Source organism: Phalangium opilio, unplaced genomic scaffold (genome assembly GCF_054372755.1).
Source record: "Phalangium opilio isolate 3A_F unplaced genomic scaffold, DU_Popi_V2 ptg000031l_1, whole genome shotgun sequence".
Taxonomy (NCBI): Eukaryota; Metazoa; Arthropoda; class Arachnida; order Opiliones; family Phalangiidae; genus Phalangium; species Phalangium opilio.
In genome coordinates this window covers 8,275,273-8,295,636 of record NW_028324158.1, presented here as the reverse complement: position 1 = coordinate 8,295,636, position 20,364 = coordinate 8,275,273, and the positions used below count along the sequence as shown (strand labels likewise).

General features: G+C 34.6%; 1 protein-coding gene across 1 annotated transcript; it reads right to left on the bottom strand.

Moving 5' to 3' along the window:
• Nucleotides 1–908: 908 nt before the first annotated feature.
• Nucleotides 909–19,571, bottom strand: LOC149690406 (nose resistant to fluoxetine protein 6-like). The gene is made up of 15 exons (XM_089870506.1): nt 19,213–19,571; nt 10,401–10,636; nt 9,333–9,447; nt 8,925–9,012; nt 7,433–7,545; nt 5,993–6,166; nt 3,926–4,019; nt 3,771–3,860; nt 3,539–3,704; nt 3,093–3,172; nt 2,913–3,035; nt 2,461–2,581; nt 2,158–2,344; nt 1,952–2,094; nt 909–1,710 (listed from the first exon to the last, which is right to left on the bottom strand). Exons 1-15 carry the CDS (start codon nt 19,517–19,519, stop codon nt 1,333–1,335), a joined length of 2,415 nt encoding a protein of 804 aa, XP_089726632.1. The 5' UTR covers nt 19,520–19,571; the 3' UTR covers nt 909–1,332.
• Nucleotides 19,572–20,364: the final 793 nt, after the last annotated feature.

The following is a 20,364-nucleotide window of genomic DNA, read 5'->3' as shown; positions in this document are numbered from 1 at the left end:
GAGTATATTTATAACAAATAATTAATTCATGTCTAGCGTTGTTCACTTTTGCATCCACCGCCAAAGATTAAGTGCGTCCTTATGTCCATGTCTACTTTCGCAGAGTTCCCGGATGTTGGATAACCATCGCTGTAAATAAAACGAACACCTAAACCTAATTCATAATTGGTGAACAACGATCAAAAATAGGTTTATCATAGAAAACTGAGTATTTTGGCCCGTCTCCAAGCTAGTAAAGGATATTTTTAAATAATACAACTCCAAGGGACTAGCTCCTCGTTTTTGTCATGGAATCAAGTTTAAAAAGTTGTAACCTAGAGATTACATAGATCACCAACTGAATTCTAAGATCTCCTAGGTAGTTCCGCAAGTTTCTTAGCCTCTATGATGGATTTTATCCATGGTTTATGAGATGCGTTTTTCGATTCTAATATATATTACTCAAGAGCAAGAGTGTATTTTCTTTGAGTATTATCATAAGTTTATAAGATATGTTCCATAAGTATGTCACTACCCATACTTCGTAATGTTAGAGGCTTAATGAGAGCTAGTTCAAGAACGACGTGAGAATTGACTACACTTGGTTTTGCAGTCCATCCTCCTCTTTAGTCTGTACTAAGCCTTTGGCAGGGCCTCACTAGGCGTCGCTTTACGAGAATCTATGACGTTTCACCTACGTCACTTCATGACAAGCTCTCATTAACGAGTGACACACTTATGGAACATATCTTATAAACTTATGGTATTATTATAAAAAGGATGAGAATAAAACACGGTGTACATACTTTAGAGTCCAGGCTATTCTATGGAGTTTAAGCTTGTTGTGACAGGTCCAAGAGTACATCATGTGTTATCACTGATGGGTAACGCTTAAAGAAATGATTTGTTAGAAAAATTTTACATTGGTACAAGCAATCACAACTTTAATTTCAAATTAAAATTAAATTTTTTTTCTCATCAAAGTTAAATCTATATGAAAAGTATTGCTTTTTGTTTTTACGTAACAAACAGTTCAATGATGGGAACATAAAATAATTATATACAATTTTATATATACATATATCTCGCAATAAAAAATATTAATTACCAATACATGTACCAGAAGTAGATTAAGTTATCAAATGCCTTAAGATTGCATCTTAAACTGGGTGGGTTTTAGAATCCTCTGGATGCTAAGAGAGACCTTTGAGAATGTTGAGGATTTTCACAAAATGAAGAAAAATACGGTTGTCTAATGATAACATTAAGTTAATCTACTTCTGCCTAAAAAGGGGAAAATTCAGCCATCTTGGCACTACAAATTTAAAGATTAAAAACCGAACATTCAATCGTTTACATCTTGTAAACAAATGTTCCATTAACGGCACCATCAGGTAACTGAGTTCTTCTACCTTCTCGATGCAAAGGATAGTTGTTACCGTTTTCCATATCAGCCATGTCCCTTCCTGGACTAACCGGAAGTCGGTTATTTGAATAGTAATTGCTGCCGTTGCTGTCATTGCGGGTTTCTTTGGGTTTCTTCATATTCATATCCACGTTACTTTCTTCAATGGCGTTGTTGGTTGCGCCATTAACGTTTCTGGGCTTCTTGGGGGCACCACCACCGCTGAATAACAGTCTCTCGAGTTGGCTGAGAGGAGCATCGAAGAGATGGTACGAAATGAAGGCCAGTCCAAAGGTAGCCACGAGATGACCGAACCACAACCATACCTATAAACATTTAATTGAAATAAATTATTCAAAATACTGAAAATTCATGTAAATTAAGTTTAGTAACTGAATCCCCACTTAGGAACTACAGGACTGTATAGCTAATAACATAAGTTCATAAGATATGTTCCATAAGTTTGTCACTGGTCACTGTGAGCTAATAACAATACTTAAAATATACCACTTTATGTTGTATGAAGGGCTTTTCGGATGTATTTGTATGAAATACGTCAAAACTTACGATTAAGAAATGTTGAGCCTCGATATTGTTACGCAGAACACCTTGATGAACGTAGATGACGAGGAAATGCCACAAGTAGGCCAAAAACGTCAACCGACTGAGTGGAATCCAACCGTTCCAGGAGAGAATTTTGTTGACGGGACCTGTCAAAAAAAGATTGTAAATAATCTCAACCTAGAACAGTTTCTTAAGATTTTAAAAACTACCTCCGTATCCAGTGGCGCAACAATAAGTCACCCAGGCTAAACCAAATCCCCAGATAGCCCTATGAACGGCTGAGAAGATTGTTGACATCAAAACACCAGGGGTTGTGTCACGATTCCATTCGTAGGTTGAAAATAGAACACCGTAATTTCCAGCGAAGGCCAAACACCAACCAATCAGTTGTTTTAGCTAAATGAAATGTTTTTATTCAATTAAACATATATGTACATAACCTGTACTAGTAAGTTTGACTCGCCATCGCGTTCAAACAAGATAGCCTAGTAGAAAATAAATAATTTACTAACAGGAGAGAGTCGCATCACTTTATTACGGGCAAGAATAACTCCAAGGGCCAATCCAATACCGTAAGGTGCCATGTGAGTGTTAGGAACGAAATGAGTCAATCCCCATAATTCAGCCATGTCCCTAGAATCAATTAAGTCACTCACTACATGTACAATGTTTATTCATAAGTTTATAAGATAGGTTCCATAAGTGTGACTCTACTTATACTTCGTAATGCTAGAGACTTACAGCTCGAGCTAGATCGAAAAAAACGACCCGAGTACACACGGTTTTGCAGTCCATCTTCCTACTTAGTCTGTAATAAATCTTTGACAGCGTCTCATCAGGCGTCGGTTTACGAGAATCTATGACGTCTTACCAATGTCACTTCATGAAAGGTCTCAATGAGCAGTGAGAAACTTATGGAACATATATCTTATGAACTTCTTGGAATGTGTCAATCAAAACTTACAGTGGATCCGGATTGGCAATCAACATAGTTGGTGGTAGCTCTTTGAAGTAATTAACAGCACCAGTGATGATTATGGAAGCCAATACAATGAAGGTGTTGAAACCAATACCCATAGCCTGGTTCCTATAAAAATAAACATTGAACATCATGTATGTCTTGAACAGTCCGCTTTCGACATACTTGAATAACAAAAAGAAGAATATGACAGCCACTATGAAGAGTTGCATATCCACAGCGGAATACCATGTATGAGGTAAACACTAAAATAAAACGGTTATTACTTAAGTAAATATAAAAAATCTGTTTATTACGCTAACCAGGGATAAATTTAATTTTAGAAGTAGGAATGGAGAACGGTTAGTATTTACTTCAGTCCGACTCATAGCTCAGTATAGAGCCCCTCCCTCCAACACGTAACGAAAAGTTTAATATATCTTATTGGCTCACTTAAACTACGTTTTGATGACGTTGCTGACGGGGACAGCGAAAACTACGTAATTCCTTTTTACCTCTGTCACTATGACCCTCCGACCCGTGGAAGGGGGTCCGGGACTTTGACGCGCGCCCACATTACTCTGTTCTCCATTCCTACTTCTAAAATTAAATCTATCCCTGTGCTAACTAACCATGTCGCCAGCGTGTAAGAAATTGTTGAAAAACAGAGCATTGGTCCACCAGTTTTTACGACACTTCTCGCTTAAGAAATCGGTCATTTCGTGCCATACAGGTCCGGAACCCAATAGGGGAATTAACTGAGTTGCGGCAATTACCAACATGGTTGACGGCAAAAGTCTAAATATAAAAAGATAATTAGTACATCAATTAAACATTTCATGGCAAATCAATTCTTGAAATAACCTTAGTATCCTTCTAATGAACATGATAATAAGGTTGACGCCCTTGCCAGTGTCATGGTATTTTACAGTCAGATAAGATACCAAAAATCCACTGTAAATAGTAAAACAACGAAGTCAGTAAATTAAATAGTTTAATGTGTGGTTATTTTACTTTACCTGACGAAAAAGAAAGAGTCAACAGCGACTAAACCGTTGATGATGGTTTGATAAACGAAATCGCGTACCCAAAAACGAATGAAAGCAAAGTTTTCTGAGAAAAAATTAATATTAATACACTCAGATTCTTGGTACAGCAATTTCGGGTTACTCGTAATCACTGACAAGTGTATGGCTTCTGATTGACCCCTCGCTATACCACAGAACACAAGTATTTTACGTAAAATTTCTCTTTTCAATTCAATTATTTGAGCGAGTGTCACACTTATTGAAGTTACCAGAAGGGGATAATCGAAGGATGACACTCTGTATCCTCTTAATACTTTAGCTATGTAACATGATACTTCCCAGGCTCAACCTTTTGTTTTCTTTCCTGTTCATCAAACTACAGATGGGCAACGCACCATGGGGTGAATTCTATAACTGTTTGATACTAAATCCTCAGCAATCAACCCACAAACCTTGATTGTCTTGACGTGGGACAAAAACGCACAAGCGCATGCGCCTTGGCAAATAGTTAAGCTCTAATAGAGTATAATGGTGAGGAAACTATTTATCGCGTATGTGCATGATTCGGTTTATAGCGTTTTCCTTTGGGTCCTCGCGGAGCGCTCCCAAGGAGCAATAAAAATGGTAGTAGTAGTTTCCAGCTTCGTTAAAGACTGTTTTTGAAGAATAGGATCTCCTAGTTTTATTCCTCCATGGGAGCGCTCCGCGAGGACCCAAAGGAAAACGCTATTAGTAACCTTGCTCCTGTGCTATCTTGTCTATTAGATAAAAAACATTTAAGCCTATTTTCTTTATAGTTTTTTATCTAATTGAAAATTGTATAAATAGTAAATGATAAATGTAACGAACACACTTTCTGGCATATAGTTCAACAAGAACGGATGTTTTAATAGTAGTCATTACTTAAACTCTAACCACCACTACAAAATACAACAACGGCGACGGATTATTACTTCGAACTCTGCGCGTAACTCCTGACTACTATCGCGTTAGTCGTTCTTGTTCCTGACATTTTAAATGGCGTCAAACATCTCACCAAATGGACATGCAGAAAAAGCAGTCTCGACAATTAAAAAGGGACTGGCTAAAGTAACAGACGGCACCATGAAGATGCGACTGGCGAAGATCTTATTCGCACATAGACGTTCACCAAACGACAATGGACAGACGCCTGCCTCTCTTTTCCTCAAGAGGGAATTGCGCACAAAACTAAACCATCTTCGTCCACCAAGATCTGAACGGACCTAACATCAACGGAACATTCAAACAAGGAGACACTGTTTGGGCTCTTAATTATGGAAAAGGTCCCAAATGGTATGTAGGCACAATTGTTGCACCAATTGGCAACGCCATGATATCTATCAGAACGCCGGCGGGAAACATCAAGCGTCATGTCAACCAAACGAGGCATCGTGGAAATCCAACACCAATCAGCGAGGACAACAAACGGACAAAATCTAGACTTCCCGTTGAAGATTCTTCACGACAAACGACTCTGCTACGATGGCAACGACTGACCAAAATCAGAACACGGTACCGGAGAAGAACTTGCCTTCCAAGACAACTATAACTCCCAGCAAGTCTTCAAGAATTACCCGCAAGCCTACAAGACTTAATTATTCTTGAGGAGGAAATGTGTGGTATCTTGTCTATTAGATAAAAAACATTTAAGCCTATTTTCTTTAGTTTTTTATCTAATTGAAAATTGTATAAATAGAAAGTGGTAAATGTAACAAACACACTTTCTGGCATATAGTTCAACAAGAACGGATGTTTTAATAAACCTTTTTATGATCGACGTAGTAGTCATTATTTAAACTCTAACCACCACTACACAATACAACAGCTCCAAATGTAAATTGATGTCGGGAAGAATCATGTTAAAATTACCCCACTTTGTGCAAGGTACACTTCTCTCGAAGAGAAGTATTATATACTTCTGATGTTACTTATGATAAAACCGCAAAGTCATAAATTAGATATACACAAGGAAATTCGGTGGGAAAATCAACTTTGAGGTTACGAGGTAAATCGAGTATTACTGAACTTTTAACTTACGAATAATTTGTAGATTCATGAACAAATAGGTGTGACCCAAAATGACCCACGTCATGGAGAGGAAACGAACTCCGTGAAGACTTGGAATGTTGTCTTCAATGACATTATCCGTGTTCAGAAGTCGATGAGCGTTGCGAGGAATGGAAAACGCCAAGAAAATTCGATTCAGTCGAGCTAATTTTAAGTAAACATTTTCTAATGAATAACTTGTCAAAAATAATTTAGAGGCATTCAGCTTATAAGTTGTTTTAAATTTTCCTATTGCATGTTCCATAAGTATGACACTACCTATACTTCGTAATGCTAGAGACACTGAGACGTAGTTCGAGAACGACGCGAGAATTAACTATACAGTCCATTTTCCTATTCAATTTGTACTAAACCTTTGATAGTCCTCGCCAGTCGTCGTTTTACCTCGAATTTATGACCTACGTAACTTCATGACACGCTCCAGTTTGTAACCAGTGACAAACTTATGGAACACATCTTATGAACTTATGATTTACTAATATCTGAAACTTCGCAACGTTGTAGCTAAGATATGTTTACATTCTTCCACCACCACAACAACGTTAATCTAAATACTTTCTAGGGTTTAAATTTCTTGGAAGGCGCGAGAAAACGAAGAATTAACATTTTCTTTTAAAATATTAAAAGTATTTTCTGTGTAAGCAATGTAAAACATACATAAAGTTGAAATTTGTGTGTCAAACACTTCCTTGAATATTTGAATACACGACAGCATAATTAACCTCAAAATGAAACAACCAGTTTCAACCTCTCTACCTAAGTGAAAACTTTCATTTAATATTCAACCCTTAATTAAATTATAAAGTGACCAATATTTTAAAATTTAATTTTTATTCAATGAAAAGCCGATTTCTCATAGCTAATACCATAAGCTTATAGGATATGTTCCATAAGTATGACACTACCTATACTTCGTAATGCTAGAGACTTCTAGCTCGAGATAGTTCGAGAACGACAAGTGATTACACTCGGTTAATTTTTCAGGACTTCCATCTTCCTATTTAGTGTGTCTGTACTAAGCCTTTGATATGCAGCGCCCCATTCACCAGGCGTCGCTTTAGCTCGAATCTATGACCTACGTCACTTTATGACAAGCTCCAGTTTGTAACCAGTGACAAACTTATGGAACATATCTTATGATACATACAGTCTAGAAATTCAACTCCCCTCAAGGCTGACATCTAATTATATCCTAACTTCCGTCAAGTTTCAAAAATAAAGTTCCCGACATTTAAAACGACAAAATATATCGGCAACCCTCAACGTATAATTTAAAAATCAATTCTTATCTTTAATTAAACACCTTGAAGGTGCATTATAGTGCCCCGAAGGTATAAAATCTTTATTTGAATGGCGTTCACCTCAATATTTTTTTTTTAATATTAAAATTAAACGGTAATTTTCACTTACTTTGGGCAGCTTCCTTGGGCTCCTTTTCGCCTCTAAATTTCCTTAGAATGTCAGGAACAGTGTCTACTAAAGTACCGGCTAGACACATGACTCCGAAGAACGTAAATAGAATTCTATTCAAATAAGGATTAAGATAAAAAAAATAACAGGAAGTTCATCAAAAATCTCAAAAGACCATATATTGGTTAGCAAGATAATTTAGCATAGTTAAAATATAGCTAATACACGAAAATCGTTCAAAATGTTACGTAATAATGTTAGTTTTCAAGTTTTAAATTGACAAATTGAACATTTTTCATTAAAGCCAGGTTTACACTAGATACATTGAAACCTTTTTTAGACGTTTTGGAAAGGCTTAAACCATTTTTAAAAATAATTATTGCATTTTCTCGTGAAATATCTCTGTTTAACACCAAAATGTTACATTTAATCCTTTGCAAAACGATTTAAAACAGTTTCAAAGTGTCTAATGTAAACGCGGCTTTACAAAACCTAAATATTGTGACGTCACAAGGGAATATTTGTATAGCATCTAAAATAGAGATTATCAACTTTGTAAATTTTATCGTAACTTCCTTATTTATAATCCTATAACAGTTCGATCTAAAAAAGAAATTAAGATCTCTTTTGGATCTTGTTAAACTATTGTAATGACGTCACATACGCAAAACCATTTTAAAATCCTCCCCTTTTATACTGTAGATGCAACTAAAAGTAAGTTTTTCATGATACTTATATTTAAAACTGACAGGATCAACAAATGATTGGAGGGAAACACGCCTTAATTTCTTAGAAGGAAACATTTGAATAATATTATTATTTATATTAGATACAATGGAAAAAGGGGATTGACCTTTTAATTGATGGTAGTTTAAAACCTCGAAATTTATTAAAGCCAAATATGTAATGAGGAAAGAAAATTGTTTTATAGTTTACAAAAACGTGGGTTTAGAATTAAACCGGACAAAGGAACGGGTCGAAGGTTGCGTTATGAAGGAATTTTTTCTGTGTCAAATTTAAGTTTCAGGTAAAGATATTCAGATAATTTTAAAAACCTATTTCATTATGTTAGGGACCACGTTGACAGTCGATACAATGTTCTCTCATAAAGGTTAGCATTGACTTTCAGTTTCTTAATTAAATTTAAGGGGTCATCCCTAAAAATGTAAAATCATAACTCGAAAACAGTGTCCCTTGTGGCAAAATGGAGATAGAAGTTACATTTTCGACTCAAAATTGATTTCCCAAAGAACGCCCCCTTAATTTATGGAAGACCTATCAGAAACATCCTGTATATTATAGAAAGCAAGAAAAATAAATCAAAATAGAAATCTCTTTTTTTTTTTTTAAATTGTCATGATATATGAAATCTCAACTTTTGACTCATCTATAGTTGAGTCTAAAAGTTGAGCGTGTATTAAAGAGATAATTAATTACACTAATGAAATAATAGCATTTGATATGCTTTCAATTAAAAAGTAATTGTACTTACATTATTCCAATCTGAGATCCATTGAAAGTAATCGGTTCTTTAATTTCACATCTTGGAACTGAGGCGTATGTACCGAATCCTTTAGCCACTGCAAACATCAATTAAAATTAAAAATATACAACAAAGAAAACTTAGACCGTTTTCAAAAATCGGGGGCAACAAAGAGTTCAGTGTTTGCATGCCCATCTTGTTGTCTTAAGCTAAACATTTATTGGTATGTGGATATCCAAAGACGTTAGAAAGGACTTCAGTACAGGACTGGTAACTTTGAAGCCCTTTCTACGGTCTTTGGATCTTAACCATAACGCGATGAAGCCCTATCTATACCGTCTTTAGATCTTAACTATAATGTAGTCCACTTTTCCAAAAGTGCCAATTAAAATCAACATTAAAACCAAATTAACTTACAATGACCCACAATAGTACTCATATCATCCCGACTGCATGTTGATGGAACGCAAATTCCAGTTCTCCAAGCCAGAAAGTATGCAAATTGGGCTATTTTTACAGATTCTTCCAAAACCTAAATTAAATAAAAAAAAAGTATCAAATCAATACATTAGGGATAACATCATATCTATTTTTAGAAGAATTTTGGTGGCCAAGACATCAAGAGGAAAGTTCAGGAGTTAACTGTCACGGAGAACCCGAAATTTATACCGCGGTATTTGTTGGGAAAAAAATTAGGTTAACGAATATTACTAGACCCATTAATAAGACCCTGACCAGACTACACCGCGTATACGTCATTTCAAATTTTCCGGGAAAATGTAAACGCATAATTTGAATGATTGATATTTTGTTTTGCTTTTTTTTGCTATTTCCTTTATAAACACCGTTCTTGAATTTTACTATACTATTTATAGCGATTCTTTAAATATGTTTGATCAGAAGTTAAAAAGTTTTGTATGTGACATTTTTTGTATGCTCCAGTCGAGGGGCTGGTCACTCAGTATAATCAGTGTACACGGCTGTACCTTTCACTGTACTGAATTGATTTCGCGTAATCTTTAAAAGCCCAGCCTTTGACAGTGCTAAAATGATTACATATAATCCATAATCGGTGTACAAGATCTTTGAGAGTGATTAGCCCCTCAGCTCCAGTATTCAAAACTCAGTGTAATTATATGGCATTCTTTTGAAAATTTGGATTCTTTATACCGTTTTCTATTGCATGAGAATAGCAATCTGCCACCAAGGAGCACTATGCAAGGAGACCTAGCTGCAATGCAAAACGTTTTATGGAAAACTTAGTTTTCACTCTAATAAAATTACTCCATGGGAGCTACCAACCAAAGTCAAGAATTTAAGATATATTTCACACAGCACGGGAAAATTGTTGACTAGAAGACGGAAACTAGCTGACCCAAATTGAATCTAACCTAACCTAACCCAAACTATTACCATGAGACTATAAATACAATGGAGAGGGGGGGGGTCAGGTATCTGTCAAATCCCCAAAAATGTTTTACTTACAAAGTTGCTTGTGGAGAAGTTTTGGAATGGTCTAATAATCTCATTCATTCGATTGAATCTTTCCCTTTTTGGTACGGGTAATCTCATTTCCACCGTGCAATATTGACCAACCAAAGGAGCATCTCCATAGGAAGTATCTTCTGGTCCGGTGATGTTGAGACATTGGTCGTAAGATCCCAATTGAGCGCTGGTACCAGAGAAAATACCACTTGGAATTTTGCCCGATGCATCAAGCACTGTAATAATCAAAATTATGTTATTAGAAATTTGTAAATAGATAGATAAATTTCAGATTTAATTTTACAATATATAACAAGATTTTAAAACTTCTTTTGAGTAGTTTTCTGAAACGTTAAGATTCAGTTAAAACAATTGCGGACATTACTGAGTTTAAGAAACTGAGCTTAGACGTTTCGCACTATAAATTCGTTAAGTTTGTACAATAGGCGGTTTCTATCTCTGAATCCCCCTCTAATGCAAATTTTTATCAAGTTCAGCAAGAATAAGGTCTTTATGAAATCAAAAAATACTCCGATTTTTTGCCCATTGAAAGATCTCCTACGTTTAGATAACGGTTTTCGGTCAAATTCTTATTAAAATTTCGGTTAGGTGACGACCTAAGATTCGTGTCATAATTTACGTCGCCATATTGATGGTAATCCACCAATATGGCTGCCAAACCGTGGAAAGATTTATATTAAAGGGTGTGACGTACCACTCACCCGAATGATAGGTCTTTTAGAAGCCCAAACGGACGAGGATTTGGTCTTAAATAGTTTATTTATTTTTCTGTTTATTTTCACAATATGTAAACAGTATAAATGTTTTTAATATTTGTTTCAAAGTAAACAACTAAAATATTATAAAATATAAACGTTTATCAGCACGCGTATCTGCATGGGCATATAAGTTTAGATTCTTTATTTTCGATATAAGAACACATGCACTTCCTTACAGGAAATGCTTGCATAAAATTCGGATCCCTCATTATTAAATCATAAGAAGTGTCTACGTTTTTTTATTATTTTTTTTTCGAGAAAGGAGGTTTTTTACGACTTTCGGAAGAAATGTTTTTTGGACCTAGAAAATTGGGGAAATTTTATACTACCTACTTTCGTTAGTTAGTTTTTTGAGGGGCGACTACCTGGGATTATATGTCAAATTTTGCATTATTTATGTCTTCAAACTTAAAAAATCTCTAGTTTGCTAAAATAATTATAGAGGTAACATTGGGAATCATTATCTCATCATTTCTTCTGTAAAACTTCTCTAAAAGTTCGTAACGCTTTCTTCATAAGGGGATACGATACAGCTCCTCCCACATATGTAAGTATCATTGCAGGATATGATAATAATTCCATTTGTCTCCTCTATAATTTACTGGCTAAGCTGAGCTATTTTGCCTTTTTTAGACATTTTTTTATATTTTTAACGTTATTTCCTGGTGCAAATGACACGCGATCGAATCATTGTCTAATAAGTAACGATGAATAGATATAAATATACGCTGTATATAAAATTGACATTTAAGTCATCTCTTCAGGCGTTTCATCTTAAACGATTAATAGACCAAATCGACGACGCTTTATCGATTACATTATGCGTGAATTACAACAGTTTGTCTATTGATATTTTACCTGATGCGTTAATAAAGATGGAGAATAATGATATTGGCATAATTTAAATATGAAACAAATTGCAAATATACAAATTATATTGCAAATAAAATATACCATATGCATCCTTTAAAATAGTTGAAAGTTGAAAATTACTTGCATATAGGTGTTACAGAAATGTGTGTCGCAAATTCAAATGTATTTCAATTTTGAAAGGTTTTTTCCTATTGTTGGTGGTTACATTGCAGTTGTTGGAGGTACTAAGTCATACTTATCGTCAAAATGAATCTAAAACAGCAAGGCTGCTTTGCACTCGAAGCTACAATTAAAACTATAATAATTTAAATAATTATACAAAAACTATGAAATATGCTGTTTGTTTCTCATGATATCATGGTTTTGCACTGCAACGCTTTACAATACAGCCTCTCCGGATGATATCGGTGCAATGTAAAGATTACTGAACAATTTGGATCATTTTATTAGTGACTTATCTTGGAGAGCAAAAACGGTACTAAGCATGACCCAAACTACTGAGAAACAGATCCATGACGTTTCGCTTAATCCCCGATGTCACAAATGAAACTTTTCTATTCAGATCTACTGAGAGGGCTGAAGCTATGGGGATGTGAGGTCAATATTTGTAGTCTAAATTGTATGGCATGAGTTGACAACTTCCAATATGGGCGCCAAAACCATAAGGGTGTGACGTCACGATAAGTTCGTAGTAGCAGACATTAGAAAAATTTTAAAACTTGGGTAAAATTTACATTCCAACAAAATATTTTCTTGGAAAAGAAAAAATGTTTCAAAACACCCAAGTGTTAAACATTTTGGGAGGTTCATTTTAGCAAGCAACGTTTGCTATCGCGTGAATCAAAAAGCGCATTAACCTTCTTAGACCCTCGTAAAGAAAGCCAGCAGCCACTCCTTGCGTGGATTAGAAATATATCCTTAGTTGTAGCCTCCGTAGTCTGAAGGTATACATCATACACCTAATTCTAAGATATAGACTTGACTTTCTCTACTAAAAGTAGGTTGGGTATCTCCCTATCCACGACGCGAGTTTTAAATCCAGGCCAGGAGAGACCCAGTAGCTCTTCCGTCTGCAATTTACCCTAAATACAGGAAGTTGTAAATTGCGGGTACGTGGGACACTTAAAAATCGGAAGAACATTACGATGAAGCTTATCAGTTTAACTTGTTTAGTAAGGATAAAAGAATACACTTAAAAAATAATGGGATCCTTCCCAGTTTTTGTTTTCTGGTTTTTCCCACTTTTGGTGACATACGAAAGTTGGTGCACTTAAATGGGATTGCTAAGCCTGATATTGAAGAGAAATGCGGCCATCGCACGTCTTAAAGTGTGTTCGGACAAACGTCTTTCAACCTTTGCTGACCAATAAAAATTTAATTAATTTTCTTTGTGATTAAAATATCAATAAATTGTTCAGGTTAGTTTTACAGCCAAAGTTGTATCTATTTAGATTAGATGCTATTTGCTACACTGATGTCCAAAGGAATTGCGGCCAAGCACCGATCACGCTTTTTGGCCACACCGTATGATGGATATCTACAAAGAGGCTATTAGTTTAACCTGCCCTGTATTAGTAGTGGTAGTAGTAGTAATAATAGTGCCACAGTCCGCCTTTAGCAGTATCAAATCTTTCGTTCGTCATTTTTAAAAGTCGAGAGAAAATGTAGTGCTTTCTTACAATCGCCATCCAACATTCAATGCACAATCAAAAACGATAAATTGCACGATAAAAATTTCAAGAAATTGTTATGTTGTACAGAGAAGTTGTAATTCAAGTTTTTTTCTTGCATTTTAATAGCAAAGTAAATAAAAACTCACTTGGCCTTACAGTAAAAACTCTGATTATCTTATCAGTAACTGAATATCAAAAGTCACTAATAATTTACAATTAAATTTATGTCAAAATGTGTCAAAAATGCGCATGGTCAACTACACTTCACTTTCGATGGCCACCAACAAGGAAGTAATCGTAAATCGCTTAAAATTTCTAATTTTTTGGGGTTAATCCATCTTCTGTCTAAGTGAAAAATTTATAAAACAATTTTATTACCAGAAGCTGAGTCAGACCTTGAAAATAATGAACAGAAACTAATTTGTGTTTTGTTCTCAGTATACTTAAAAAACTCGAACAATAAAAGAATTAACTAACAGTAATAAAACATCGTTCGCGACACATTATTTTAGTGCCCGTTGACCCCTAGCCTTTAATAAGATTTAACCTTTTAATTAAAATGAAAATTATGTAAATTTAAATTGAACAAAGAACAACGTGTTGTGATTTCTTATGATTTTTAAAACTACATTAACTATAAAATCAGACAACAATTGTAGAAATGGAATGTTAAGAAACGCTAATCCATATGGTACCTTCTGGAACTGATTGTAGTATTATATATAAATCTACCTAAGTTTAAATCAAATTGATCAGCTTATTAAATTTTAGTAGGGAAATTCCACGAGAGCATCATTAAGTAAATTAAAATGGTGCTTGCTAATTGCCTCAATTTTGCCTATTAACTATAAAAAATAATTGAATGAATTAAATATGACGTTGTCACACAGTACAAAATTCCATCAACATGTTTATGGAAGTTAACATTTAAGGCGATATTTTTGTCCGTTAAAGCGGAGGAGTTCAAACTTTTGTTCGTGTTGTAATCATTAATCAATGAAACATAATTTAACTAAACCGTTTCGGCTGTTGTTTGGTATTAATTTCACAGTTTTGTGAAGTCTAATTGACTTAAGCTTTCACGCGTTTAAAGCTAATTAATTCCATGGCACGGTCGTTGGGTAATATTCCGTAAAACGTATCAGAATTCGCCCTTTTAGCCTTGTCAAAAATACAAATATCTATTAAACCGGGTTGACGTCTATAGTGGGAGGTGGAAAGAGAGAAAAATACGATAAATCTTGTCTAATACTTTATTCCAAGCTCGATTTGTTGACAGTTAATTCGCGCAAAATAAAATAATAAAATATGAAAGTAACCTTGAGGGAAAAACATGATCCCAATGATATCTAGGGGTCAACACTCAAAAAAATCACCCAAAGCCTTGAATAACATGAATTGTTGACTGGTTAAGAAATAAATAAGTGAATGAAGCAATTTTCCATGAAAAATAACACATTAATTTAACATTAAAATAGGGTTAATAGTATAACTTAATTATTACGAAAGAGTTCGTATTAAATTGCTTAACGCGTGGGTAGCTCTGCAGTTTAGCGTAAATAATTCTTCCTAATTCTTTGATTATATATTTTAATGACGTACTTAAATTATTGCGCATCTATGAACAAAACGAACAATCGTAAATAGTTTAAATATTTAAAGTTTAATTTGAAGTAAAAAGCTATGATTAACTTGTTGAATTATTATATAAAAGTGGAATATGTCGTTTATTAAAGTGTTTCGAAGCATAATTTAAGACTTTACGAAACCAACTTAATTTTAATATCCCATTTAAACTAAAATTTGCAGAATTTGTAAAAGAAAAGATGAATATTTAGGATAATTTTCGCAATTTGATCCAAATATAATAAATGATAACTTTTTAATTCAAATAGCTACGTTCACACTCGCCTAAAAGCAAATTTATTTTAGTCAGTTTTGAAATTGCAAAACGGCATATTTTCAAGAAAAATAAACAGTATGTAAACAGCTTGTAAGTCAAAGTTGAGCAACTTTAGAACTACATTCCCATATGCTCCTGAACCTCGATTTAAAGACGTACAATCGGGAATAAATACAGCTAAAAGAAATCATTGAGTAGCCATTTTCTCAAAGCATATAAGTGGATTTTATGTTTAAGAGCTAGACTAATCATTATATATGTCTAATTTTACCTCGCGAATAATCAATCTGGCTGCACCTTGCATCTGGCTATCAACAAATGAAATCACAGCTAGAAAGACGTCAAGCGTGACGTAAAATACTCAAGTCCGGCCCACAAAACCCGCATGGAAAAGCATGGGAGATATGAAGGCACAATAATTCCAATTAGCTGTATGTATTCCCAATCGAAACTTAATCAGAACTGAACCAATTTTAATAAACTTTATAGGAAAAAAACCCACCACTCAATTTTAAAAGACGAATATTAGTTAATTTTAGGGGCAAAACATTTAGTACAACTTTCACTATTGAAAAAGGTAAAAATGTTTTAAAGTTGAACGCCCGACAATTTCAGGTTTAAAGATTACACCGCCTTTCCTGTTACCGGATTGATACGTGACAACCTAGATCCTCTTATCGAACTAAATACGACCGCTAATATGCTGCTCAAAATAATCCAGAAAAAATCTAAAACTAACCGAAATAGATAAAAATCTTCGGTATTAAAAATATACTTAATCGCAAACAACACCATTTTATATTTGTAAACTAATAAACTGTATTTATTTTATATCAATTAATGTTATTTCATCTAGATTTATAGTAGTAGAACAATGAGGCCTTATTCAAGAGTAAACGCCATATTTTTTCACTAGAAATCTACACCGTTATGACATCATAACCCAGTCAAACGTTGGGGTTTGTCATAAATTTATTAATTTACGTTTTTTGAATTTATATTCTCTATTTTCAAATAATAAAACTAACGTATTAGGCAAAATTTTAACATTTTAAACTATCAAAAAGTCTTATCTTTAATCAAAGTATAGCAAAAGAAAAACCATTTCAATGAAATCAAAAGTACCAATTCCTAATATCTCTAAAAGGAAATGAAATTAAATTTAAATAAGTCTTTTTCATCGACAATCTTACCCCTTTAGTTTATTATAGATTTCTATCGAAAGATTTCTTTCTTTTTTATTGTCTGAACTACAGAATTGCTATTTTACGTCACATTTTATCCTTATTGTGACTCTAGCGACTACAGTTCGGTTCGGGTAATTTGATAGTTCTTAACTTTCTCGGAAAAATAAATTTTGAATTGGGACAACCGCTTTCTACGTATATTTCGGTATTATAACCACAGCATTTCCTCATCATATTAAGATTCTAGCTTTCTTTTCTTATATAATTATTAAATATCTAATTATAAACGGGAATTTATACCCCGGGTGTTTTTTTCTTACACTCTTTGTTAGAGAGACCAGCAGACTTTGAAAATCGCCGTACTGCTAACGGAAGAATTGGGTATACCAAACATCAGACTTATGAAACTGTTTGCTCGGTTAGATATAAGCAAAAGGCCCTGAAATTTCACTAGAATTGATCAATTATTGGTGTTCACGTCAAATTGGTTGACGTGTCTAGCATTTAAGCTGATTTTTTTAACTCAAAGTTATGCAACTTTTAGGAGTTTTTCCGTAAATGCTGAATTGTTTATCGTTTGTAATTACAGATTCTCCAATTAGATTTTCATTGTTAACTACAGATGAAATTAACTTAAATTAATCTTACTTACTTATAATTTTACACCCTCTCAGTTTCATAGGTCTGTAGTTTAGAATACCGATTTTTACATCGGCAGTATGGCGATTTCCATAAAATATAATTGTGGAATTATAACTGAATATTGAAATACTAACGTTTGCACGAAAGTTAAAGCGTTAATTCATTATTAAGTATTTACATTTAATTATTCTAAAGAGATATGTCGTTTTCATTGTGTGAAAATTCCGAAACACATACTTAACTTTAAAATATTCAAATAGCTAAATATTTAAATTAAGGGTTAGTGTTTTAAAACTTCCAGCATTTAAAGCTAACGAGGAAATTGTCAAAATCCACTCATCACACAGTTGACTTTGAATTCCTTAAGAATGACCTTCAAATTAACCAAATATACTTTCTTCCTGGAGCTCAAAAACGGGGGAATATTAGAATATTAATATTTAATAATTGGCGTAAAATTTCGATTTCAGCTCACGTAGAACCTCATTGTCGCACTTGGGAAGGTACAATCTCTCAATGGATGAATGATTTCCAGCGGAGACAGAAAATAAAAGATCTCTCCCTCTCTTCGTTATCTTTTTAAATTAAGGATGCATGAGTAGAGGAAATGATTAAGATGAAATTGTTGGAACGCAGGAATTAGGGGCTTCCTTAAATTTACTCAATCACGAAAGAGATAGGAATAATTTTTTATATTGCAAGAAGAAAATAACTCGAAATATGAATTAAGAGCCCGGTTTTCTTACTGGATGTATATACCCCAAGGTTGATGGGACGCAGTACCTCGGGGAGAGAAAGGAAATCGAGGGCCCCATCAAGAAGGTACGGGCCCCAGGAAAACTAACCGGATATCCCCCCTCTCTTGACGGCCCTGTCCAGGGTTCGTGGATACAAACGCGTTAGGTAGGATTTCCACGTTACCAGTCCAGGTTTGAATTCTAGCGACTTTGTTATCCAGAGACACTGGATGGTCCGCCTTAAGAACACAAAGTGGTCAAATACCAGACACCATTTTACCCCCAAACATTTGAAAGGGCGCTATGAGACATACAGACGTAAGATTTACTATGTTACTTCAGCTAATGGACTACGACATCTATGATTATTTAGGCACCACCGAACCAAGAAAATATGCAATAGAACACCTAGTTTCTTGGGCTGCTAAGTCTTGTTAGTGGCTGTCAATACTAGGTCTTGTCTTAAGTACGATACTAGAGTAGATGACTAGCCTCATTTTGATTCTGAACACAATAGGGAAAAATCCATAATCAAATAATATTTGTGACTATAACCTTTGAGTGGCTTGGAAGGAAACGAAATGGTTGTTGCTCAAAGGGTATAGAATTATTTCTTCCATGATGTTGATTGAATATTCGTAAAAATGGGTGGGTGTTGATCATTATGGAAAAGTGAATATTGTATTACTTCACGGTTGATGTTTCAATAAATTTTATATAAATCAGATGCATGACGAGCGTTGGAACCTTGTATTATGTAAACAACGCATTTCAAGCAACATTAACTGTTCTCCAAACAAACACGCCCAACTTTAAATTTAGTCATTTTTCATAAATTCCTCACATACTAGTTTGTAAACATAACTACCAACTTAGGGTGACAGAATGTATTTTAATGGAAAGACTCCAATTTGCAACCGGAGTATTTTTAACAACCTCATTGCAAATACAGACCATAATTGGTCAAGTAATTCCCCCAAAATCAACAAGTACTTTAAATAAACCCAAAAACACTTACTTGACAATGCCCATCCTTTCATTTGTCGTACAGCCAACATCATTTTAAAAATAGTTGAACTACACGCTGGTGAAATGTCAACTTCGGAACTGGCCCTGATAATCATGGGTAATACGACCTTCATCCCTTGTTCGACACCCTCTCTCATAATCTTGTCCAAATGCCTCCATTTCTCTAAAACTTGATGATGAGTCGGTTCCGTCGTAATGTCAACAACATCCAACAAATTAGCTCGAACTTGATGGCACGTTACAACCACTGCCAAGATCACCAACACAAACCGAATATAACTACTTAAACCGGACATGGTGGTGCGAGTTGCAGGCGAAACCCGCAAGACTGTCCGTTAGAGAGAACAACGTTTGAATGACCCTCTCTTGAAAAATTTGAAACGGACATTGAAACCCAAGAATGTTTTTTTTTTGGGTCGGTGGTGCTGTAGTGGAATTAACCCTCATGACGTATTATGGGGGTTTAAAAAGGGGGTTTGTGTTCTCTATCTGCTCTATATGGGTCACGTGGATCCTTTCTACGTTAAGGTATCATGACTTGTTACATTAAACTCCGCCTTTCGCGGCTGTAACGGGAATTCCGAAGACTTCTTAGAGGCTCAGGAGAGAAGCGAAGGATCAGAGAAAGTATTTTTAAGATAAGTTTTCCTTCTTCATGTGGGTAGTGCCGTCTAATTGGTTTCCAGGGGGAAATAAGTGGCTATGAAACCAGGGCAAACCAGGTATGGAAGGAGAGAGAAAGAGAGAGAAGAAATACATACACTTTTTGCACGGAGAATGTGTGGATTGTTTGTATCAGATGTAATGTTCTCTATTGAAGATAAGTTTCAACTTGAGATGAGATTTTATTTACTTTTTTTTGTATCAGTATCTGCTGATATTATTAATGAAGCATATATATATATATATATATATAATAGTCTATTAATTTTTTAAGAATTAAATGTTATTTTTAGACCTATTTTTTATCTATTCGAAAAAAAGGAAAATTAAAAATAATTAGGTAAAATTCCTCAAAAAAGTAATACAAAGTTTACAGGCGAGGAGGATTCATACCATTTACACAGGGAGGTCAGGCTTCAGGTGTTACACCAGGAGGCCTGACTCATTGGATGGATCTAAAATCAGGCCTCCTTGTGTA

Bases quoted from the DNA above. Each gene is read 5' to 3' on its own strand.
- LOC149690406 (XM_089870506.1), bottom strand. From the start codon at position 19,519: ATGTCCGGTTTAAGTAGTTATATTCGGTTTGTGTTGGTGATCTTGGCA. The intron at 10,637-19,212 runs GTAAGTGTTTTT...TGATTATTACAG, and splicing joins GAAAGGATGGGCATTGTCAA to TGCTTGATGCATCGGGCAAA. The intron at 3,036-3,092 runs GTATGTCGAAAG...TTATTTTTATAG, and splicing joins TTCTTCTTTTTGTTATTCAA to GAACCAGGCTATGGGTATTG.